The 25,664-nt window shown below is 39.4% G+C and overlaps 1 protein-coding gene across 12 annotated transcripts in view; it reads right to left on the reverse strand.

Annotated features, from left to right (window-relative positions):
* DGKI (diacylglycerol kinase iota) overlaps positions 1 to 25,664 on the reverse strand; it is a 489,355-nt gene that overhangs the window by 154,365 nt on the left and 309,326 nt on the right. For all 12 annotated transcript variants that reach the window (XR_006334812.1, XM_043871570.1, XM_043871568.1 and 9 more), the window contains one exon: positions 16,838 to 17,037. Coding sequence is in view for 11 of the 12 variants with exons in the window: in XM_043871570.1 (XP_043727505.1) it covers positions 16,838 to 17,037 (200 nt within the window). In the remaining variant the exon portion in view is untranslated. The remainder of the gene's footprint in view (positions 1 to 16,837; positions 17,038 to 25,664) is intronic.

The raw sequence follows: 25,664 nt of genomic DNA on the forward strand, positions 1-25,664 counted from the left end.
TAAAATGAGGTCATATGAGTGAAACCTAATTCAATCTGACTGGTGTCCTTATAAGAAGAAGAGATTAGGAGATGGACAGACAGGGAGGAAAGACAGTGTGAAGATCCAGGGAGAAGATGGCTGTCTATAAGCCAAAGAGAGGCCTCAGAAGCAAGTTGTCTTTTCAGCATCTCGATGTCAGACTTCCAGCTTCCAGGTCTACAAGGAAATAAATTTCTGTTTAAGCCTCTGTATCTGGGTACTCTGTTACGGCAGCCCTAGCAAAGTAATACAGATGCCTGTTGAAAAGATGCACTAGGAAAAATAACACACTTAGTTTTAATCCTAAAATTATGGCTGATAAAATGATACATAATAGAAGAATGAGAGAAGTCTAATAATTCACTTTCCAAAACTCCAACGTGAATTGGAAATGTGTCCTGGCTTAATGTCACTGTTGGGATGATCAGACCTTAATTTCTGCTTCTTTTCCTCAGAGTCAGAGTATGTGGAATCTTTAAAAAGTCGTTGTTGTGTTTATTGGACTAATGTTACCTCTAACCTCAGGCCTTTTCATTTTTAATTTTCTAAAATTTACTTTGATTAAACAAACACAACTCATGAATCTTCCTCCCCAGCAGACTGTACCCAAACCTTCCTGAGGGCTTCCCAAGTGGCTCAGGGGTAAAGAATTCATCTGACAAGGCAGGAGACACCGATTCCATCCCTGGGTTGGGAAGATCCCCTGGAGTAGGGAATGGAACGGGCTCCAGAATCTGTGCCTGGAAAATTCCATGGACAGAGGAGCCTGGCGGGCTACAGTCCATGGGGTCACAAAGAGTCAGGCACGACTGAAAACCTTCCTCTTTATCTTGAAGCTCCCTGGGCCCCATGCCTTGCCCCTTGTACAAACACCTGAGTTAGGATCAGCTTCACTTTTTTTGTTGTTGCTGTTTTTCTTCTTTTGAAGTGACCTTTTATTATACAAGAAGTGCTGACTTGCAAGACTGTTTCTACACCTACTCAGCCATGAATAATTCATCTGTAAATTTTAAGAGCAATGAGATATAACTTTAAATGTTGAGGGAGTCCTAATACCCCTTTACGTAATTACAGCAGATGCTGGAGCCACGATCACCTTTGCCGAGAGAACACAGGCACCATCCGTCCCCTGAGGATGTGAGCAGGACCCGCCCCTACAAGTCTCTTTCGCAGACCCAACACCATTACAAACAAGCCTAAAGGACTCTCCACCTTCTTTAGCTGTGCGAGAATTTATTTTTAACTGGGGTTTGTCATTCTGACATTTTTCGTACAATAACACAAACTTCAAATCTGCAATCCTAGAGATTCACACATTTGAAACACTCAAAATTGAATTCTAATGTGTTATCCCCGAGGTTTTCTTAAAAGGGGGAGTTTACATAGGATGATTTGGTTAAAACTCAGAAGTTACCTATATAAAAATACACACACACAAGAAAATGACCAGAAGTTATATCAACAGCACAATTCAGTGCCTTAAACGTCACCCTCAAACAGCCCTGGATATTACCTTTTATGACTTATAGCACCTGATCTTGGGCAAGTTTCCCAACATTTCTTATTCTCGGTCTTCTCATCTATCGGGTGGGAATGATAGCAATCGTTACCACATACAGTTATCAGGATGTTATATTTGATCACAAATATCAGGCCCATATTATCTCTCTGGCTAAATGAAAAAATCCACGCAGGTTCTTGCTGAGAGCAAGTTGAAAGTGTACCCAGATGGTACACAGCCTGGCCTCCTGCTTGGTACTAAGGATAAAGAATGACCCTGTCCCCATCCCAGGGTATGTCTCACATACTTCATGTCTTAGATCCCTTTGGGGCAGATCTTCATAGAGTTCAGGGTCATGCCCTGAACTTTCACATGACAGAACTTCAGAGCTGATAAGAATCCCAGGGACAAACTGCATTTCTTTTTAATATCTGAAAAACTAAAATGTAAAAAGGTTACTATAGGGTACTATCAGGTCTGTGTCACAGGGACAAAAGCAGGGCTCACATATTCACTCAAAACAGGCCATCTTTCTGGGGCTTGGGTCTACAGAATGAGGAAGACCCCACAGTTAGAGACCTGGGTCAGCTCCTGCCGTCCCCCAGTCTTAAAGTCACTAAAGGCCCCTGCCCCTGCTACCTGGGTGAGGACAGAAGTGCAGGTGGGGTGAAGAGCTGTTGTGGAAACTCGCAAAGCACAGGGGGAAAGAAACCAGTGAGCTGAGGTGCAGCCTGGATTCAAGCGTGGACACTGGAATGAGATGAATCCCACGGAGTTCTCCTTTTTTCTGGTGTATCGGTCTTACAGAACCAGCAGAGAGGGGTGGCAGAGGAAGAAACGAAAGCACGACAGTTGGACATAATTGAAGGTCTAGGAACTGTGGACAGCGGGGAGTGAAACCACCAGGAATTCAGAAGACGTGGGGGTGGAAGCGAGAGAAAGGAGGGAGCAGAAAAGACCAGGGAAGCTTAGCAGCTTCCTCTGCTCAAAGGATCAGAGCGCAGATAGCTTTATCTTTCAGAAAGCCTGAAGCTAACTCTTCCTTTTATGGAATACAGTTGCTTTAGAATGTTGCGTTAGTTTCTCTTGTCCAGTAAAGTGAATCAGCTATATGTATACATATATCCCCTCTTTCTTAGATTTCCTTCCCGTTGAGGTGGCCACAGAGCATTGAGCAGAGTTCCCTGTGCAATTCAGTAGGCCCTCATTGGTTATCTATTTTATACACAGTAGTATATATAGGTCAATCCCAATCTCCCAATTTCATTCCCTCCCTCTTTTCCCCCATAAGTTTGGTCCCTATGTCTGTGAGTCCATTTCTATTTTGCAAATAGTCTAACTATTATGCTTTGCCATTTGATTCTGAAGTAGAACTGAAAGAAACGTCACTTGCTCAACCAGCAGATTCAACAATTCTCTCCTGTTCTTTTAAATTTCATTTTTTCCTTTTGGTTTTATAGCTGCATTCACTAGGGGAGGGCAGGAGTGGAGTGTGTGCTTACCCATCTTACTCAGAACCAGAATTCTCTACTTCCTTTTTTTTTGGCCACGCCACAGGGCACGGAGGATCTCAGTTCCCCTGATCAAGGGTGGAACCCGAGGCTCTGGCAGTGAGAGCGCTGAATCCTAACCACTGAGCCACAGGGAATTTCCTCTGCTGCCTTTTAAAGCAGAGACATTTTTACAAATGGCTATTTTTTTCCCCATTTACAGACATGTGTTCATTGAAGTCAGTCAAAAATTAAAGTCAATTTTAAAAATGATATGTAAACCTCCCACTCAGAGATAAGCATACAATAATAACACAAGCATTAACAACAAACACATTCACAATATTGTGCATACCTAGGCCTTTTTAGTACTGTCACAATTGGTTTTTGGGTCCAGAAATTATGACCCCAAAATAATAATCCATGGACTAAAATATGGGCAGATTCCTGCCCCAGGCATGAAGCCCTCTTCTGTAGGTTTAACAGGCCCAGGAGTGCTATTCATCCTGAGGTTCCATGAAGGTGGTGTGTTCACCAATAAGCTTAATTCATTCCGAGGCAAATCATGTCTGATGGGTCTTCTTGGCTACTTTAGAGGTAAACCCCATAGTTTCCAAAGGCACGCATGTAAATTTCTATGTTGACAAGGCTCTTCCTACTCCCTGAGAGAGTCCAGGGTGTGGAAGAGTGAAGTTTACTGAAAGAAGAAAGGAAAAGAGAAGGGGTTTTGGAAAAAGCATACTGAATCTTATTTTCTAATTAAAGGGCCAGTACTGAATAAACAAAATAAATAGGCCTTTCATAGCATATTACACAATTCAAGAAAATGCTGAAACAAAAGGTTTGATGTGACTAGTTGGAGACAAAGTGACCAAATTTTTAGAAAGCATTTCAAAGAATTTTCTAGTTTACTTCCTTGGCCAGAGGCATGCAAATATTAAACCACCTGTGACCAATTTATATTTTTTCCAATCATGAAGATTAAAGATTCTTGGTTCTCTCTTGGCTATTTCTCAAAAAATAAATTATTAAACTCAACTCAAAAGAAAAAGATAGACACATCAAAAATATTTCTCTTTCTCTTAGTAAAACTCCCTTTCTTCCTAGAACAAAAATCAATTTGCTTTCATCCTTTACCAAGAAGCCATCACTTAATTGGAAGCAAGTTTAGAATACAGAATCATAGTCAGGTTGTGGTCAAAGGTAACAATTCATACTTTTTTCAAGGACCTGTGTCTAACACTGCCTTCCGCAAGATAACAAGCAAATCCGTGCAATTTAGCATCGGGTAACATCTTGTTTATGTTTAAATTTTGACTGTTGTGCAAGATTGCCTATTACAATTAACATTGGTTGGTTGCAGTTGAAAACACACTGGTTTCTCTGCAGAGCTTAGCTATGACACCCTCTGAGTTACTGTATCAGGTAAAAAGAGGATACAGTGTGAAAACTCTCTGCTTTAAAAGACAACAGATGGACTTTCCCAGTGGTCCAGTGGTTGGGAATCTGCCTTGGGATTCAGGGCACACAGGTTCAATCCCTGGTCGGGGAACTAAGATCCCACATGTCATGGTGTAACTAAGTCCGTGTATCGCAACTACTGAAGCTCAAGTGCCACAACTAGAGAGCCTACACCCAGAAACAAAGGATCCTGCAAGACACAGAGATGATCCCCCTTCTTGTGCAGTGACTAAGACCCAAAGCAGCCGGAAAAAAAAAAAAAAGAAGCAACAGCAGAGAAGTTCTGGTTCTGGGTGAGGAAGGTAAGCACCCACCATTCTTTTCCTCCAATGAATGCAGCCACAAAAACTGGACAGAATACATAAAACAGGTATTTAAGAACTCAAAAAATAAACGACAGGGAGAAGACCAGAATTTAAAATACCATCCAACTAACGGTGAGCTCTCTCCTCCTCTGACCTCTAATCAACTGTAGTCTGGACTCCAGGCAGTACAAAGCCTAAAATGGACAACAGGCAAAGGCAGAGAAAGCTCTAGGAGAGCCCTTGAACTGATGTGAGGATAGGAAAGGGAAACTGGGGAAAATCTTCCTCTTTTATTCCTGCTCCATCTTCTCAGAATTCAGCACTCGGGCAATTTTGCTGTGCTGGCAGCAGCAACGACAAAGGTCTTAGGTACTTAAAACTATAAAGAGAGGAAGATAAACAACAGGGTCCTATGGAGAGCACAGGGAATTATATTCAACCTCCTGGGATAAACCATGATGGAAATGAATATGAAAAAGAATGTACATACGGATAACCAAGTCACTTCGCTATACAGTAGAAATTAACACAAACATTGCAAATCAACTATACTTTAAAAAAAAAACAAACTTTAAAGAAAGGGAATCTTCCTCTCTGATGAGAGGAGCTGTGGTCCCAAGAGGGTGGGATAAGCCACCATGCTTCTTTTTCTCTTTCGGTCATTTCATTCCCTGGTCCTGGAGGTGAACATGGTTTTAGGAGGTATGCAGCAGAATGAGGTAACTAAAGCCTTAGTGTTCTGGCTGAAGGATCTGAAAAGGGAGCCCCAAGAAATGGGGAAGTGCTGGGGGCGATGAGAGAGAGAGAGAGAGGGAAGAGCTCGGGGAAACAACTCCACAGGGACGTTCGTGAACTTGGGTTCATTTCTCAACTGCAGATGTGTGAATCTGGCCCTAAACACAGTACCGCAGACTTTGGGAACTAAAGCCACAGAGCAACCTCCACTCAGGTTCCATCCTGCAACTTCGTGGGGTACACTCCGGACAGACAGGAACAGCCCTGCAAAGGCTCTGAAAATACAACTCACGCTCAGAGGATGAGTCAGAAGTTGGGGCCTGAAAGCTGATTCCACTGCTTTCTAAAACAAAGAAATGATTAAGCAAAACACATATCTAACAAAGGCATGAATCCAAAATACTTGACCAAGTTACTCAACAGGAAGAAAACAAACAGCCCAGTTTAAGAAATGTGCAAAGACTTGAGAGGATGATTCACTACAGAATGTATAAAAGCTGGCAAATAGTCATATGAAATGGTCATATGAAACTGGTATTAAATGATTAAAATTTTAAGATATTGACACTACTCAGTGCTGAAAGAGATGGGGGACAACAGGAACTCTCATACACAGTTGGTGGAAATGCAGAAGGGTACAACCACAATGGTACAATTCCATGGTACAACCACTATGGAAAACAGTGTTGATTTCTCATGAAGTTGCCAGATGACCCTGGAATCCCTCCCAGGTATTTAGCCTGGAAAAATGAAAACTTAGTTTTCACAAAACTTGTTCATCAATGTTAATGCAGCTCTATTCAGAATCACCCAAAACTGGATATAACCCACATGTCATTTTGGGTTATTGGGTAAATAAATGGAAACATCCATGCAGGGAATACTATTCAGCAACAAAAAGGAACAAATGATTAATATATGCAACAACTCTGATAAATATCAAAATGTTATGTTCACTCAAAGGAACCAGTTATAAAGATTGCATTTATATGGCATTCTCTAGAACACAACACTGGGGCCGCCAATTTTGGTGGCCCAGACGGTAAAGAACCTGCCTGTAATTCAGGAGACCCAGGTTCAATCCCTGGGTCAGGAAGATCCCCTAGAGAAGGAAATGGCAACCCACTCCAGTATTCTTGCCTAGAGAATTCCATGGACAGAGGAGCCTGGTGTGGGCTACAGTCCATGGGGTTGCAGAGTCAGGCATGACTAAAGCAACTAACACTTTCGCTTTTTCAAAACACAAAACTATAGCAGACAGTGGTTGCCAGAGGTTGAGATGAGAGATGCAGGGATTAGAGGGTGTGATCATAAAGGATATAGATTACAAGGCAGCTTTTTGGAGTGATAGAACCCTTCTATAGCCTGATTACGAGGCTGGCTATATGGATCGATACATGTCTTAAAAGTGGGAACTATATATCAAAAAAGTCAACCTGACCCCATTTTATTTTAAATATTAAAGTATAAAAACAAATATAATAAATACTCAATAAAAGGTTATTCACAGGAAGTGCAACCAGAATCTCTATTTGGACACTTCTCACATTGTGTCAGAATTATGTTAACACTGTAGGCCTATTCCTACAGTACATCCATTTCTCCAGGGCAGTAACCTTAGCTTTCTAATCTCTTATCTCCAGTATCCCACAGAGTATCTGACATCTAAAGTACTGAATAATATTTTTGAAAGATAAAAAATAAATAAATTAGATGGAACCAGTTCACATTATTTCATTTTGATAGAGGAAGAGCAGGAGAGAAACAGAACTTAATGAAAAAAACTCCTAAAAGTGAAAGAGTTCCAGAAAGACTCATTTTACAGTTATACACTTTTGGGGGCTTTTTGGGCATGACCACATAACATGAGTATTCATGATTTATGAGATAGTGCATGTATGTAGACGTCAATGGCAATTCTACTGTAAAGGCATTAATTATAATGAATTTATTAATTGAGGAACTGCTCTAATAATTCTTTGAGCAACACTGGGGAGAGAAGGGTGAAATGGGTCAAAAGGTACAAGCATCCATTATAAAATAAATAAATCCTAGGGATGTAATGTACACATGGTGACTAGAATTAAAAGCATTGTATTGTCTATTTTAAAGTTGCTAAGAGATCTTAAAAGCTCTCATCATAAGAAAAAACTATTGTAACCATACATGATGATAGATACTGGGTTTCACGGTAACATCTTATGGAAAAAGTTGAATGATCTTTTTGGCCAACTCAATATTAACTAGATTTATTGTGATGATCATTTCACAGTATAAACAAACACTGAATAATTATGTGGTACACCTGAAGCTAATATAATGCTAGCTGTCAATTATATCTCAATAAAAAAGAAAAAAGAAAGTAAGAATGGCCAGGTTACAAGTTATGTTATATTAAGAAGAGATGTCAAGAATACACAGAAGAACTATACAAAAAAGATCTTCATGACCCAGATAATCACATTGGTGTAATCACTCACCTGGAGCCAGACATCCTGGAATGTGAAATCAAGTGGGCCTTAGGAAGCGTCACTATGAACAAAGCTAGTGGAGGTGATGGAATTCCAGTTGAGCTCTTTCAAATCCTAAAAGATGATGCTGTGAAAGTGCTGCACTCAATATGCCAGCAAATTAGAAAAACTCAGCAGTGGCTGCAGGACTGGAAAAGGTCAGTTTTCATTGCAATTCCAAAGAAAGGCAATGCCAAAGAATGCTCAAACTACCACACAATTGCACTCATCTCACACACTAGCAAAGTAATGCTCAAAGTTCTCCAAGCTAGGTTTCAACAGTACATGAACCAAGAACTTCTAGATGTTCAAGCTTGATTTAGAAAAGGTAGAAGAACCAGAGATCAGATTGACAACATCCACTGGATCATAGAAAAAGCAAGAGAATTTCAGAAAAATAAAAGATCTACTTCTGCTTTATTGACCATGCCAAAGCCTTTGACTGTGTCGATCACAACAAACTGTGGAAAATTCTTCAAGAGATGGGAATACCAGACCACTTGACCTGCCTAAGAAATCTGTATGCTGGTCAAGAAGCAATAGTTAGAACCAGACATGGAACAATGGACTGGTTCCAAAATGGGAAAGGAGTACATCAAGGCTGTATATTGTCACCTTGCTTATTTAACTTATATGCAGGGTACATCATGTGAAATGCTGGGCTGGATGAAGCACAAGCTAGAATAAAGATTGCCAGGAGAAATATCAATAACCTCAGATATGCAGATGACACCATCCTCATGGCAGAGAGTGAAGAGGAACTAAAGAGCCTCTTGAAGGTGAAAGAAGAGAGTGAAAAAGCTGGCTTAAAACTCAACATTCAAAAAATGAAGATCATGGCATCTGGTCCCATCACTTTATGGAAAACAGGAAAACAATGGAAACAGTGACAGACTTTATTTCTCAGGCTCCAAAATCACTGAAGATGGTGACTGCAGCCATGAAATTAAAAGATACTTGCTTCTTGGAAAAAAGCTATGACCAACCTAGACAATATATTAAAAAGCAGAGACACTATTTTGCTAACAAAGGTCTGTCCAGTCAAAGCTATGGTTTTTCCAGTAGTCATGATGGATGTGAGAGTTGGATCATAAGGAATGTTGAGTGCTAAAGAATTGATGCTTTTGAATTGTGGTGTTGGAAAAGACTTTGGAGAGTCCCTTGGACTGCAAGGAGATCAAACCAGTCAACCCTAAAGGAAATCAGTCCTTATCTTTCATTGGAGGGACTGATGTTGAAGCTGAAGGTACAATACTTTGGTCACCTGATGCCAAGAACTGACTCATTAGAAAAGACCCTGATGCTGGGAAAGACTGAAGGCAGAAGGAGAAGGGGACAACAGGGGATGAGATGGTTGGATGGCATCACTGATTCAATGGACATGAGTTTGAGTAAGCTCTGGGAGATGGTGATGGCCAGGGAAGCCTGGCGTGCTGCAGTCCATGGGGTTGTAAAGAGTCAGACACAACTAAGTGACTGAACTGAAGCCAACTCTGGGAATTATAGCTTTTCTCTGATGTAAAAAAAAAAAAAAAAAGGTACAGAACCTCAAATTTGTAGTGAAATAATTCATTTACTTTATTTTGTTCTGTTGGATGAAGGCACTAAATACCTTTGATTTGTTGTTGTTGTCACGCAGTCATGTCCGACTCCTTGCAACTCCATGGATGCAGCCCGCTGGGCTCCTCTGTCCATGGGATTTTCTGGGCAAGAATGCTGGAGTGGGTTGCCCTTTCCTCCCCCACGGGATCTTCCTGACCCAAGGACTGAACCTGAATCTCCTGTGTCTCCTGAATTGGCAGGCAGATGCTTTACCCTCACCAGTTCAGTTCAGTTTATCCTCATATATGGTCATATGGGATCAAAACAAAAATTTCAAGATTCTTCTTTGTATAAAGCTGAAATTTCCCGTGTAGGCACACATTAATAGTATGCTGCAATTCCTAACAATTTATGCATTATGTTGTCAAAACCACGACTTCCTCCCTAATTAAAAAAAAGTCATTGGAAAGCTAGAGAGAAAAGATAATTCAAGTTGCTTTAGGAAAGTAACATTTGATTTAGAAACAGCATAAAGAGGTTTCTCCCAAAGGAAAGATCATCTGTAAAAAAAAGAGTTGTTCTGAGCAGAGAATAGCTGATACAGAGTAAAAAAAAAAAAAAGATCAAAGTTTAGCTCACAAAACTGGCATCCTGACTTTCGTGAGGACCAAGGCAAGGTTAATGTGATTCTCAAATACTGCTGCAAACGGCAGCATGAGAGTGGGTCTAAGCTAAGTTTACCTCTGCCATAATATTGGCTTGGCCAAAAAGTGAGTTTGGGTTTTTCCATACCATCTTACGGAAAACCCCGAACCAACTTTTTGGCCAGCCCATTATATAAAGACAACGCTCATTATTGTGGTTGGATTTTTCTCCAATTTCCTTGCTCTATCTGACAGTGTTTAGTTACCGAATTTTTAAAACAATACTCTAATAAACACTTATTATATAAGTCATCAGTTATATAGATATAAAATCTATAATATGTACTAATTAACATAGCATATATAAGTATAAAATACTTTAGATCAGTAGTCAAGTTTTAAGTGGCCATATCTGGGGTCCTGTTACACTCTATGAAAAGTAACAGGACAGTTCACCTTCCTATAGCATACATACCTGGAAAAAGAAAAGAAGGGAAAAAAGAGCCTCATTTAAATTATATGGTGAAAACAAACACAGTGAAAGCTTAAATGGTGATAGAAACATGACAAATATCACCAGGATGTCTGCTGTTGATATTCTCAATTGTTTGAACTCTATCAGTAAAGGAGCTGAAAATAATGAACACTGAGGGCCATTCTGGACTCATATTTACTGAACAGGACTTATGTAGGATAATATACCCAGTAACAGCTGTCAAATTAGAAAGTAAGTGCTATTTTCTTGCTGTCTGACCAGTCAATACTGAGTTCCATGAAAGTATATGGTTGTTGTGCTCAACCCTAAATACCAGGCAGAAAATAGCATCTGACACAGAGCAAGTACAAAATAATACTTTTAGAAAAACATTTTGCAATAAATGAATAAATAAGCATGTTTCCACAAGATTAGAGTTGAAAGCAAAATTATGTAATAACTGAACTTCAGGAGTCACATTGGCACATCCCTAGACGTTAGATATTGGCACAGTTCTATTTAGACATGCATTCTTTCACTCATTCATTCTACCAACCAACAAACAATTCTTTCTAGTTTCAGAACACTTGTGTTAAGGTCTGTGATCAGGACTGGGAATACAAAAATCATAGGAAGATAACTGTAAATGATTTAATTTACATATATAGCCTAAGTGTAGTGTGGGATACACACAGATATAGAGCTAATATAATTAGTACCAATCAATTATGCCTTGAGAACTATAATAATTACAACATTATAATAGTGAATTCCAGTGAGGACATAACTAGTTCTACCAGCAATTATCAAGGTATAGTTCTTAGCAAAGGCAGTTATTCAACCGAGCCCTGAGAAATACAAGGATACTGATAGATGAAAAACGGCAGATCATAAATTGTTAAAAGCATGAATTTTGAAACCAGGCTGCAGAAGTATGAATCCTAGTCTACCACTTATTAGCTGTGTGACCCTCCTGAAGTTACTTAACTTCTCTGTTCATCAGATCCCTCACATATAACATGGAGGTAATTATAACCTATAGCATAGGGGTTTTGGGGAGTAAGTTAGTTGATGTATGTAAAGCACCTTTAATAGCACCTGAAACATAATACAAGTACATGTAAGATGGAGAAAAGAAGCAAGGGCAAGACAGAGGCAACAGCATAAAAAAGTCCTTAAGTGCTAAAAAAGTAATTTCTTTCTGTTCTTCACCAGAAAAAAAAAAAGCATAAAGTGTGCTAAGTACAAAGTACAATGTATAAAATGCATTTTGCCCACTCATTAACAACTTTGGGTCATTGATCATTTATTACCACTACGGATGCTCAACCTGGAAAAATGCACAGATGCACGTACGTACACTCAAAGCTCCACACATATCAATAATTTCAGGGGTCCATCCACAGGATCAAGAGTAGCGGGCGCTGCTTCAAAGTCAGAGCCATAGACGATGGAATGGTCTAATGGGTTTACTTTCCATAGAAACCAAAGCTTGGTATGGAATTTCATACAACCCCGTGCAGCTCTGGACCCTGAAGTATCTCATCAAAAAACTTAAACTGTGAACTCAGAGAAGACTGAGATGAATAGAACACAGAGAACTTCACAGCTGCGTCTCAAATCAAAGAAGGGCTAAAGTGGACAATCATGGCGAGGTGGTTCTTTGTCTGAGAAGCAGACTTGTGAAGGACGAGGAGGCAGGTCCTCTGGCCCTGAGTAGGAGATGAGGCTGAGACACAATGTAAAAACAGAACGGCTTTGTACTCACATGGTGAAGGAGCCTGGGGGGGCAGACACTCTCCGCAGGTCCGCAGCTTGCACCTGATGGATACTAGAGGCAGCAGGGAATGAGCAGCGAAGACAGTCAGCAAAACAGCGTGGACAGACAGGGAACAAGCCGGAGAGAGAAAGAGAGACACACAAAATTTAAACAGAACTTAAATGAGCGCGTCACCAAACAGTGAATGAAAAGAAAAGGAAAACCAAGCCAGCCACAGAAAGAATCCAAAAAGCCAGTGATAGCGACGAAGCCAACAGGACACACGGCAGGGCCGGCTCTCAGGCAAGCCGCAGACTGGGCGCGAGGCGGGGCGCCTGCCGGGGCTGCAGGAGCGTGGATGCTGCGCGGGGCCGCGGGTACCACGGTCCTCTCGGGCTCTAGGTCTCAGAGGGCATCCGTCTGTGCGCGTGCAGACACACGCGCGCGCACGCACCTACACACGCGCGCACGCACACACACACGCGCACGCACACACACAAGAGTGGTAGGCTGGCCCAGTCAACTCATCTTTGAGCACAATCAAGGTAAGCTGAATCGTTTAACATAGTCCTCATGATTCCAGGGCTTTGCTGAAATGTTCGTGTCAGAAGAAAAACTATCTTGAAAAGAGCCACCCAACAGAAACTTAAAGGTCATACCAAGAAAGCCTAATTTCGTCACAGTGATGCTGTAATTCCACTGATACTCTTGGCAGTGGAGTGAAGCCATAGACTTCTCTCTGTTCTCTACCCCTCCTTTAAAAAAAATAACAGAGAGGGTCTTCCATGGCTACCACAAAAGATAAAATGTGGAACTGAAGAAATGAAACCCCACATTTCCTCCCACTTTTATGTTATCAGTAACAACTCTTACTCTCTCGGACCATTTGAATGGTTTCAACCATAACACTTTTCCCCAATCCGTATTTTCCCTGTAACCCTACTCCTTCATTTCTGCTGGGTATGTAAATTCTCATATGAAGCCTCCCACGAATTAACTTCTTATTATCCTCAAAGGGGTATCAGTTATCACCAATAATACTTCTCAGCAGCCCAGGATGATGGAACCCAGTTGCCCAATTCAGAGTCTGCCAACTGAAAATCTTTCTTTCCCTTGGAGGATACAGTCACTCTTCACAATGCTGTCTTAATTGCTAGAGAACTCAGGCTAAGGTCTTCCTAAGCACCTGAGTTAATGCAGAATTTCTGATCTCCTTCAAGAGTGCCTTTCAAATAGCATGATCAGACTTATCTGGCTATCATGTTACTAATACATGAATATGAACCTAGACAAACCTGCTCAATTACTTTTGGGGTGGATGATATTTATTAGAGTCATATCTGAAATAGATTCATAAGCCATAAATGACATATAAAGGCATATGCTCCTGTATCAGTGGGGTGGGCAGAGGAGTGGGTAGTGAACCTAATGGGCCTAGCTAGTCTTTTAGTTTGTATATGGTAATAGCAAATGGGATCACAAGCCAAGAAATATTTTTTTAGAATTTTTTTCCTTTTTGCAGAAGTAAAGCTCTAGGGGCATCATGAAAGCCATTTAGCTGTTTCTCATGGGATTTTCTCCAGCCATCCATGTGTACCAGATCTTAAAATTCTTAAGTATATATCTTCCACTTACTACCATAAAATATGATCAAGAGATTTTCTATATTATTTCTATACTCACAAGGTTTTAGATTTATGTTATTTTGGAATCAATTTCTCAGAAATGCAACAGATGGAACATGGAACATTATAGATCTGATCCATGCGGGAGTCCCTTGTTCAACATGTAACATTAAGTCTCAGCAAACTGGCAGGCACTGGGGGCCCTGCGAGGAAAACCCCAGGGTCTCCCCAGAGAGCGGAGGAGACATGTCAACCAGTAATGACACTAGTTTTGATAAATGGCGTGACAGAAGTAACAAGAGCACTACAGGAACGCTGAGTGGTGTATTTAACGGCTGGAAGCAGAAGGAAAAGGATTCTCAGGGAAAGTGATATGTCGATGGGATGATGAACTTGAGCAAAAGCTAACAGGTAAAAAGGAAGGAAGGGGACACTTCAAGGAGAGCAACAGGAGAGCAAAAATATGATGATGTTCAAGACAGCCATACTGCTCTCTGTCTTGACTGCAAAGGTGAACTTTGCACAACGGTGGCCTAAAGAACGAAAAGCTTGAAGGACTCAGAACGTGGAAGAAAACTCCTAAGAAGGTATCAGTGGCCAGGCTTCCCTTACACGGGAAATGCCACTTGGAAATTCAGTGGAAAAGCTGGATTTCCAAACAGAACAAAGCAGTCTAATCACAGAGGGTGAATAAGAGTAGTGGGTGGCAGATTTTCTAAAAATGTAGTGTTGAAGGATAATTTCAATAATAAGTAGTAAACAAGATCTTTGCTAATCTTTAAGATATATATATATATACATACATAAGAAATGGACAGAATATTATTACTGCCATTTCACATAAGTCTATCTTTGAGTCTGAGGCCGCTTAGATGGAGGCACCACTGCCCCCTGGTGGCAAATAACTGCATTTTTTAACATGAAATTGCGTCTTGAACACCCTTGAAGCTAAATCTGTGAAGTCACATCATATGTACTACACGTACCAAAAAAACTAACTCTTTACATTTGATTTTAATATGTGAAGAAATCCCAAATAAATTCTTATTACAGTTTCTGAGCAAAAACATTTTTTTTTTCTCAAGGGCAAAAATTGTTTGAAACTAAACACCCCAAAATAATTACATGTCTAATAAGGCTATTAAGGGTAGAAGCACCAGGCATGAAAAAGAGCTGTTTGCCTGTAGATACTAAGACTTTTTATCTCTGCTAACAAGTGATCTACAAGTGACCCAAAACAACCTGGACTATCTCAGAGAGGACTTTTCACTTTGTAGTTCAGATTTTCTCTCAAACCAATAGTTCACAGCTTAACTCTGAACATTTTTAAGAGAGAGTATGGCCAGCTGTATACTACTGCTGATACCTTGCCTGAAACTCATGAAGTGTATATCCAACCTAATAGCAGGGAAAGGCGGAGGATAGAAAAAGCAGCTGAAATGATCCAAGATTTTCTCTAGCTGCAAAATGTAAACAAAATGAAAAAGGCAACTACACCAGCCCTCTGGATAAGGATCTAGGAAAAATGCTGGGCAAGTACAGAGTGATTCTCGAATATGAGGGTACAGAGGAGAAAAGATCCCTCAAGCTTAGAAGCAGAGGCTACAAAGGAAAACACTTTATGAGCCCTGTCGAATGCTACTCTTCAACATCTGTCTTTTCAGAACAGGGTGAAGCTTTGGCAGAGAGTGATGACCCCTGTGTCATGGGTTCATTCTAGGCACTTCTATAGTTGCCACATTGACTCAATAAATACCTTGGCAAAGCATGCCCTTGCTTCGCAGGCACTAGAGGAAGCCAGCCATTCAGTACAAATACATAACCATGCATCACAGGCCACAAACAGGAGGAGCACCTCCGAGGGTACCTCACTGTGACACAAGAATGGCCAAAATTCAAACCTGGAAATGGCCTTACCTTAAGTCAGGTCAGGCATAGGGGCATGGTATATAGAAGAGGCTCAAAACGATGCCCCAAATCCCCATGTTTCTTCACCCCTTTCTCTAACCCCAAAGAGACATTTTCAATAAAAAGTTAGATAAAGGGACTCTATAAAATGCATGTGCACTCAAAATAGCCAGTCATTATCACCTTTTCCAAATCAGTTTATCAAAGCCCCCGAGAAAGGAAAGGGTCCAGGAGGGGAACATTTTCTTTAGGCATTGAGTCATGGCTCAGGTCTCATCTATTAGACAATAGGATGCTCTCCAGCAACAGCAAAACTGAGTCGAAGCATCAGAGAATATAGGACTCCAAACTGGGAGCACTGGGAAAGGGACAGTCCGCTAACAAGCAGAAGGGGATGCAACAAGGGGACAGGTGAGCCAAAACCCAGTTCTGCCAACCTTCTGCCCTGGAGAAACCAACACTCTCCAGGTGACCAGGGTCAAGAAGAGGAGGCCAACAGGGCCTTCCTAAAATGAAACAGAACACATTTAACCAGACAGGTTTTATGACCCTGAATCACTCAATGATTTTCGGCTGGTTCCAGTCAATATATACTTAAGTGGGCGGTCGGTGAAAAAGCATCATCAGTCTAACATACCATACAAGAGTTGCTCCTGAAAGAAGCGTGTGGTCACCATATAGTAAACATGAAGAAGAAATATGTGCGAGAGACCAAGGGGCAGCTGAGTTTCCTGGACTTTTCTCCTTTCTCAGCACGGGGAGGCCTCCGACCACGCACATGCTCAGTGATCTGCTCTGCACGGCCTCACAGTTAACCTCACAGTGAACCTCTGCACGGTTCACAAAGGTGGGCAGACTCACTCATTGAGTAAAGGCATGGACGTTCTCCTCTTGCTCTTCTGGACCATGTTGGCCTGATTCCTCAATGAGATCCGAATCATAGCCGGGGCCAACCTGCAGGGCTCCCCATCCACTTGCATGGGGATGGATTTGTAAGTCAGCAGCATGACCTCCCGACACTGGTGCAGCCTTTCTCCATGGCCCCCGACTTGCAGGGCAGCCTGTAAAGACAAGAGTCAACAGGAAGCAAGAGCTGAGCACCTAAGAGTTACTCACAAGGGACTCCCCTGGTGGTCCAGTGGTTTAGACTTTGCCTTTCAATGTAGGGTGTGCGGGTTCAATCCCTGATCGGGGAGTGAAGATTCCACATGCCTTGCAGTCAAAACACCCAAACATAAAACAGAAGCTACATTGTAACAAATTCAATAAAGACTTTAAATATGATCCACAGTAAAAAAAAAAAACCTTAAAAAAAGAATTATTACTCAGAAAACCCAGAAACCCCAAGTCTACTGCATATAATCAAAAGGTCTTTGAAAAATACTTAGTGAAAGCTGTTAGTTGTGAGTAAAATGGGAAACCTTGGGTAAATCATGCATACAAATAAGCTAAAATGTGAAAGCTTGATCGCAAATCCTCACTGACAGCCACTTTTTGCTTTTATGTATTTTCAGCCTTAATCATGTTAGTTTAATACAAAAGCTCTTTTCATTATCTACTTCCATTAAATAACCAATGTGTGCAGAACAGAAAGAATATTAAAAAAGATAAAATACATAGTTTAAGACAGCTTCTATACTATAGCTAATATATAAATATATTTATATATTTATAATATATAATTATTATAGTTATATATTAAATATGCATTATATTAAAATATGCTACCCATCCTTAGAAAAATTTTCAAACTTCAGGCAAGCTTTTCCTTCTTACCTAAAACCTCCTCAAACTACTTCTAATCTGTATAAGATCAATGAAATGCAAAATAATAATCCTCAGTTGAAAACATTCTGAACAGTAAAGCAGCTTTGAGGATTAAAATCAAACACAATAAGAGCTTGGTTCACTACAGTAGCCACAAAATGAAAAGTCAATCCAACATTAAAATTCTGCAACGAATTAGCATAACTTCTCTGCCTTAGTAAAAAAAAAAAAAAAATTATTTTAGTATCACTCACCCTTACAGGGATGAACTAAAATCAAATAATATGTTTGGTTACAGCATACATAGAGAGTGCCCAAACTGTCTTATACAGTTTGATGAACACTTTGATACACATATGTGAATCTCCATCCAGATTAAGTTTTAGGCAATTTACAGCAACCAGAAGGTTTCCAAGTGCTTCTGTCCAATCTCTGGTCTATTTATACTCCTCTCACCTCCCACTAACTGATTTCTATTACCATAGATTCAGTGTGTTTGAACTTGAAGTTCATATAAGATAAATCATACCATATGTAGTCTCATGTCTGGCATCTTTTGCTTATCATTATTTCTGAGTAATAGAAAAGTGTATTTATCTACTCTTCTGCTGGTAAACATTTGGCTGTTTCAAGTTTGGGGCCATTATTGAAGTAAACTTTCTTGTGTATATCTCTTGGTGGATACATACATACAATGAGTAGAATTGTTATGCTGTAAGTTTAGATGTATATTTAACTATAGTAGATACTACTAACAGTTGTTCAATAAGATTCTATTATAAGGCATTTTGAGTATCAATTTATAACAAAGTAAACAAACCTTAGAAGGAGTTAATACTAACTGTAGCTCAAAACCTAAAAGATTCACTTAAAAAGGAAAATCTACATACTATCAGCTTGTTTCCACACTTCTCACCTCTATCTTATGAATGAGGAATAAAAACTTGTTAACTGAGATTTGTGAAGTCAACTTGTACTAATTTGGCTCCCAGGTATTTGTATTTATTTTGTGCTTTGAACTATTTTTGCACTCACATGAATCTGAACAATACAAACCTGTTTATGTATAAATGCAAAGATAAAAGAAACACAAAGGAACAGAAAGGAGGGAAAGAAAATAGGATAAAAACTGAAAAGAACTTATCATTATTGAACACCTTTGATGTTAAAAAGCATCAATTGTAACCCTTACATACAATTTTATTCAATTAGTAGAACAAGGAGGCAGAAGAGAATGAAGTGAGAATTTATTAAAATTCTTTCTAGCCTATTACCCAATCCTGTTACTTAGCTGAAAGTTTCTCTGATTGTACTTAAATTACCCATTTAAGTTAACCTATGGATCTGACGCACTATTAGCATCTCCAGGACTTTCCCAATATATTTCCCTTGCCTTCAAGTAATTCTCAATCCAATATTTATCTGACAAAGTTGTATCCCTTCATTCACTGGGAGAAATACCAGTTTCTTTCTTTTTCCTCAGTCTTGACTAGGCCTAATAACGGAAAAGGCAATGGCACCCCACTCCAGTACTCTTGCCTGGAAAATCCCATGGACAGAGGAGCCTGGTAGGCTGCAGTCCATGGGGTCACTAAGAGTCGGGCATGACTGAGTGACTTCACTTTCACTTTTCACTTTCATGCATTGGGAAAGGAAATGGCAATGCACTCCATTGTTCTTGCCTGGAGAATCCCAGGGACAGGGGAGCCTGGTGGGCTGCCGTCTATGGGGTCACACAGAGTCGGACACGACTGAAGCGACTTAGCAGCAGCAGCAGCAATGACAAATAAAGGGCTTCTCTGGTAGCTCAGCTGGTAAAGAATCTGCCTGCAATGCAGGAGACACCAGTTCGATCCCTGGGTCGGGCAGAACCCCCAGAGAAGGGAACAGCTACCCACTCTAGTAGTCTTGCCTGGAGAATTCCATGGACAGAGGAGCCTGGAGGGTTACAGTCCATGGGGTCACAGAGTTGGACACAACTGAGCGACTTTCACTTTCACTTTTCAATGACAAATAAAAATGCAGAACCAGCCAAGTAAGTAAGAAGTTATTCCCTGGGTTTGAGAGGACTTGAAACTACTTAAATACTTTCCAACCCCTTGGTATCAGAAGGCTTCCACAGTACCGTAGAGCATGTTTAAACCATATTCTCAACCTCAATGGTAAATCAATAGCAAGTGCAACAAACAGAGGTAAATAGCTGTCAGCGGCAGTTCCACTGGCATTTCAGAATCAATCCAAGATCGCTGCACAGGTACAAGAGGAATTACAGTAATTAGCTTCTCAGAATAAAGACAGCTCTATTAGTGTTAGCACAACCATAGTAATTTATTTTTGGAAGAAGCTAGACTAAAGGTAATTTTTAAAAGACTTACTAGAAATAGGTATTTTTCATCATTCGGACGGGTAGAGGCTTCACATCCTTTAAGGCACAGGCTCTAACAACCATAATAATGTCCAGGATTTTTAAATTCACCAATAAAAAATCTACTGGTATATCAATGACAGATATTCAATTGTCTGTTCAACCTAACATGTATTATATTGTTGTGAAAATGTCAAACATTGCCTTTTTGGCAGTATATGAATTTGGAGGAAAACAAAGCTATTTACTGTCCTGCAGTCACTAACAACTTTAAGTCCACAGGTATGGCATGGGATCTTCTGTCTTTCCACAATATGCTCCTCCCCAGAAGACTATTCTTCATCTCTCTTCAAATCTCATCCTCCTTCTTACTACTCAAGTCCTTATTCACCTGCTGCCAGATGACAGGATGGACAACTCTGGGTTGGGAGAGGAGAAGAGAAACAAGGGCAAGTCCTCCAACATTTCCTTCTCTCCACTGCAGCTGGGCACTGACTCCCAGACCCAGTCCCTGAACAAAAATGCCCAAGGCAGCCGTCAATGACGTGGATGAGAAACACGGGCGACAATCAACAACATGAAAATCTGTTTGTTTGTTTTTTTAAAGATGAACAAAGTAATCTTGTAATATCAAATAACAAAAAAAGGGAAAATTTGTTTTATTAAAAAGTAAAACAAAAGAGGATAAATATATTATGTGATTGTACATATCAAATACTAACCAAATAAGATGGGACATTAATGTGCATGATAAACAGAAATAAGTATCTTCCTTTCTCTTTAGATTTTATCAACAGAGCAACTGAATATTCTATAGTTTGAAAGCAACATAGACACATTTTTAATGGAAGCCCACATATAACTATCATGAATGTCTTTCTAAATAAAAATATTGTGGGCAGCTACTCAAATCAAGACATATATTACACTGGGAAATTTTTAACTCTTCTCCCAGAATATGTTATGAACACTGCAGTTTTAATCAATTAAATGTGCAGTTACTGTTCTACAAACTGTAAGCGTATCTGCATAGTGTACATGAACTAAGTTTAGAAGTCATGTTATGAAGATCTATATGTTAAACTGGAAACTCTAGATAAATTATGGAAAAATATAACTGCAAAAATTGGTATACTAAATACAGAAATTGGATAGTTTAAACTGGTTTTAAAATTTGAAAGTTATCCAAAACGTTTCTCATTCCAACCCCACACCAAAATGTGCTAAGTGGACTTAGATGTTTTACAAGTTTATTCAAGTTTTAAAGAAAGAGTGTCTAATAAAACGTGTTTTAGAAAACGATGCTATGGCTGAGATAACAAAACCCAATAAGGGCAGCAACAGAAAACAAAATTTTAACTGAATTTTATACCAGTATCACATACCAATATAATTTTAAATATCATTTGATAGGACTAATTTGTGGAAATTTTTTAAATGATACAGATGAGCTTATTTATAACACAGAAACAAACTCATAGCCATACAGACCAAACTTATGGTAACCAAAGGGGAAAGCAAAATGTAGGGGATGGGAGGGGGGGGATAAATTAGGAAACTGAGATTAACATACATACACTACTATGTACAAAATAGGTAAACAATTAGAACTTAACAGGGAACTATTACTATTACTCTTGTAAAATAGAAAAGAATCTAAGAATATATATATACACACATAGATCCAAATCACTTTGCTGTATACCTGAAATTAATGCAACATTGTAAGTTAATTATACTTTAATAAAAATAAAATAAAGTAAAAAAGGAAATATAATTTCACCACATTACAGTTTAAGTGAGAAAAAAAATTATAAGTGAGAAAAAACATTATCATCCCAAAAGATGCAGAAAAAAATAAAGTTAGTGCCTTTTAGAATCAATTGTCAGAAAACTAGGAATAGGACATAACTTATTTAACTGATAAAAGTCATCTACCAAAACTGCTAGAGAAAACATTATTTGGAATGAAGAAAATATAGAAGCATTCCTTTCAAGGGACAAAATGCTCCACCAGTAACAGAAGTTTTCAGCATAGTAGTGGAGGTTCTTGAACAACATAGTAAGTCAAGAAAATAAAACTGGAAGAAAAAGGTTTGGAAGAAAAAAAAAGCAAACCTGGTAATATTCCCAAAGGTATCATCCATACATAGAAATTTCAAGAAAATTCACAGGCCAAGAATTAAATCTCATAAGAAAGGTATGCTATCAAACAAAAAATCCAATAGTGTTCCCCTTCTCTGGCCATAGCTAAGCAAAATCATAGTAAAAAACATTAAAAAAAAATAAAAAATAGGATGTCATATAATGTCAACAGAAATAAAGCAATGCATGAGACTTTTAGGCAGAAAAATTTTAAACTATTGGTGACACAAAGGAAAACTTAAAGAAATGGAAAGTCATGCCATACTCATGGATGGGACAATTTAATACTCTAATAATATTAATTTCCTCCAAAATAATAAATTCAATGTAATTCCAAGTGAATATGAGAAATACTACTTTGAAGATTCTTGTCAAACAAACTCTATAATTAATTTCAAAGAATAAGGTCCACAAATGACTGAGAACCTTCTGAAAACATAAAGAAAAATAGACGATCCTTATTAAATATTGAGATGTAATTCAAACAGAGGTGTTTGCACAAGACAAGACATAAAGGTCAAAGGAAATGAAAGTGCAGAATAAACCCATATGTGTGAGGACGCAGAATATTTGAATATGGGATTATAAATTACTGGAGAAATGATAGATAATTTAGCAAATAGTGCTGGGACTACTTCTTCCTATAATAGAGAACAATTAGTATTCTAGCTCACATAATACACATTATCAACTCAGATGTATTAAAGGACTAGGAACAAAAACCAAAAATATAAATATAAAAATTAGCTGGGAGAAAGACAGGAGAGAGCAAGTCTTTCTCCTTAGCTCTCATTTTCTCAAGCAGTATCTGGCTGTGGCTGATTCTTCTCTGTGCTTCCGCTTCCCACAGGCAAGCACTCTCGCCCGGCCACCCCTGACTCTCTGGTCCAGCCCAGACAGACAGCCAACTACAGCAGTGATCCCGGCTCTCATGGCCTGATTCCTTCCTCTAGAGGTCCCAGCTCCCGCCTGATGACCCTTGCTGCAGAACCCATCAATGGCCACTTCTCCTGGGTTCCACCCCTGTCTAGTGGCCCTGGCTCCTGAGTGCTGGTAATATCGTCTCTTCCCTTTATCCCTCCAGCCTTAGAGGTTGCAGAGAATTTCTGCTGTTGCCAAACCATGAATTGCCTCATACAGGTTACTTCCTTCCAGTTCTTCTTCTAATATCCCATAATTAGCCCCCTGGATTAAATTTCCTCAACTGAACATGGGTTATTTTCCCTAACACACTACCTTAGTCACCAAAATGAGAAATTATAAGTAATTTGCAGTGGCACCATTATCATCCACTCTACATTTATCTATACAAGTTTTTACATGCTATTTTATTGCCATGAAGTAATGCCATTAAGTTTTATTGTTTTCCATTTTATCAAATATTAAGGTCTCAGGATATGGGTATGTTTTAAAATCCTACTTCAATGCATGCTGTAAGCGGTCTAATAGAATCAGCAATTGTATTGCAATTCACTTCATTATTGTCCATATGAGTCACTATTTACAGCAAAAATAGCTCCATAGATTCAGCTTGTGTATATGTTAAGTGATGAGTTTTTGGTAGGCTACTATGGCCTGTTTTCACACTAGCATTTTATGATGCAAGGAAATAATTTCATGTTCCCAAATTCTACCACATACCGTCTACCACATACCACATACCCTGCCTTACTTTGACAGTATTAGCCATAGGACTAACACATGGCCAGTATGAAGTTGAAGATGGTGAAAAGGAAAGGGCTTTATTTGAGAAACTTGCCTTCTGCTCATTAAAATTAATCTAGGCATTATTGAATACTTACTAATTGTGGTGTTGGAGAAGACTCTTGAGAGTTCCTTGGACTGCAAGGAGATCCAACCACTCCATCCCTAAAGGAAATCAGTCCTGAATATTCATTAGAAGGACTGATGCTGAAGCTGAAACTCCAATCTTTTGGCCACTTGATGCAGAGAACTGACTCATTTGAAAAGACCCTGATGCTTGGAAAATTGAAGGTGGGAGGAGAAGGGGATGACAGAGGATGAGATGATTGGATGGCATCACTGACTCAATGGACATAAGTTTGAGTAAGCTCCGGGAGTTGGTGAGGGACAGGGAGGCCTGGCATGCTGCAGTCCATGGGGTCGCAAAGAGTTGGATACAACTGAATGACTGAACTGAACTGATGGGTCAAGAATGTTTCTGTGAAACAGGTAAGATTCTTATAATGTAGAAACCTAAGTACTCCTTCTCAATGGCGTTTACTTGTATTATTCATTATTCTTAGTTGCTTAGTCATGTCCAACCCTTTGCATCCCCATGGACTGGGGATCTTCCTAACTCAGGAATCGAACCTCAATCTCCTGCATTGCAGGCGGATTCTTTACCGTCTGAGCCACTAGGGAAGACTCCTGGTATACTTTGGTCTTTCTCTATTTTTGTTTAATTGAGGTAGATTAACTATTAAGGTCAGTAAATGAGAGGCAAAAAAGCCACAAAGGAGGCTCTTCAGCTTCTCTGACGTGATCTAGCCTGGGATTCAATGGTGCAGGTTGGAAAAACATCACCTCCATGGGTTCAAACTATTTCCATATCAATCCCCTGAAATCTGAGGTATTATGACAGAGTGAATACAGTACAGTCAATCAACAATATAGTCTGGGATCAAACAAATTTGTATAACTAACACATCCTATTGATTTTTTCTTTTTAACACTAGCCTAGTAGCATCCATCCCTTACATTAGACGTAGTAGAATATGATGCTAAAACAGTATCAGCTAAGTCACAATAAAATAAAAGCCAGACTCCATACAACACATCATCTCTCCAGCATATAATCAATCATAATAGACAAAGAAGCAAGAAAATGTGATCCATGATGAAGAAAACATTTTTGAAATGACCACTAAATTGATTTAAGAGCAAACTGGACAGTGTAAAAAAGAAAGGGTCTGTAAACATGAAAACAGAACAACAGAAATTATTTAATCTGAAAAGCAAGAAATGAAATTATTTTCCAGGATCTGTGAGACAACAACAAGCAATCTAGTACACATAATTGAATAGCAGGAGGAGCGGAAAAGGACGGAGCAGAAAACACATAGATGAAAATACTCCAAATCTATTGGAAAAAAAGTCAAACTTCAGTTCCAAAAAGAGCAATGAACCTAAAGCAGGATAAATACAAAGAAAATCATGTGGAAGTTAGAATGATGCCCACCACCACCACCACCAAAAAAAAAAAAAAAGATGCCTGCATTCTAATGCCCAGAAACTATGAAAACTTACAAGGCAAAAGGGTCCTTTCTGGTATGATTAAACTAAGGATGTTGAGATAGGAGATTATTTTGGATTATCTGAGAGAGGGGCCCCCAGTGTCTTCACAAGGGTCCTTGCAAGCAAGGGAGGGGGGCACAAGAGTCAGAGGAC

This window comes from Cervus elaphus, chromosome 18, assembly GCF_910594005.1.
Source record: "Cervus elaphus chromosome 18, mCerEla1.1, whole genome shotgun sequence".
Lineage (NCBI taxonomy): Eukaryota > Metazoa > Chordata > Mammalia > Artiodactyla > Cervidae > Cervus > Cervus elaphus.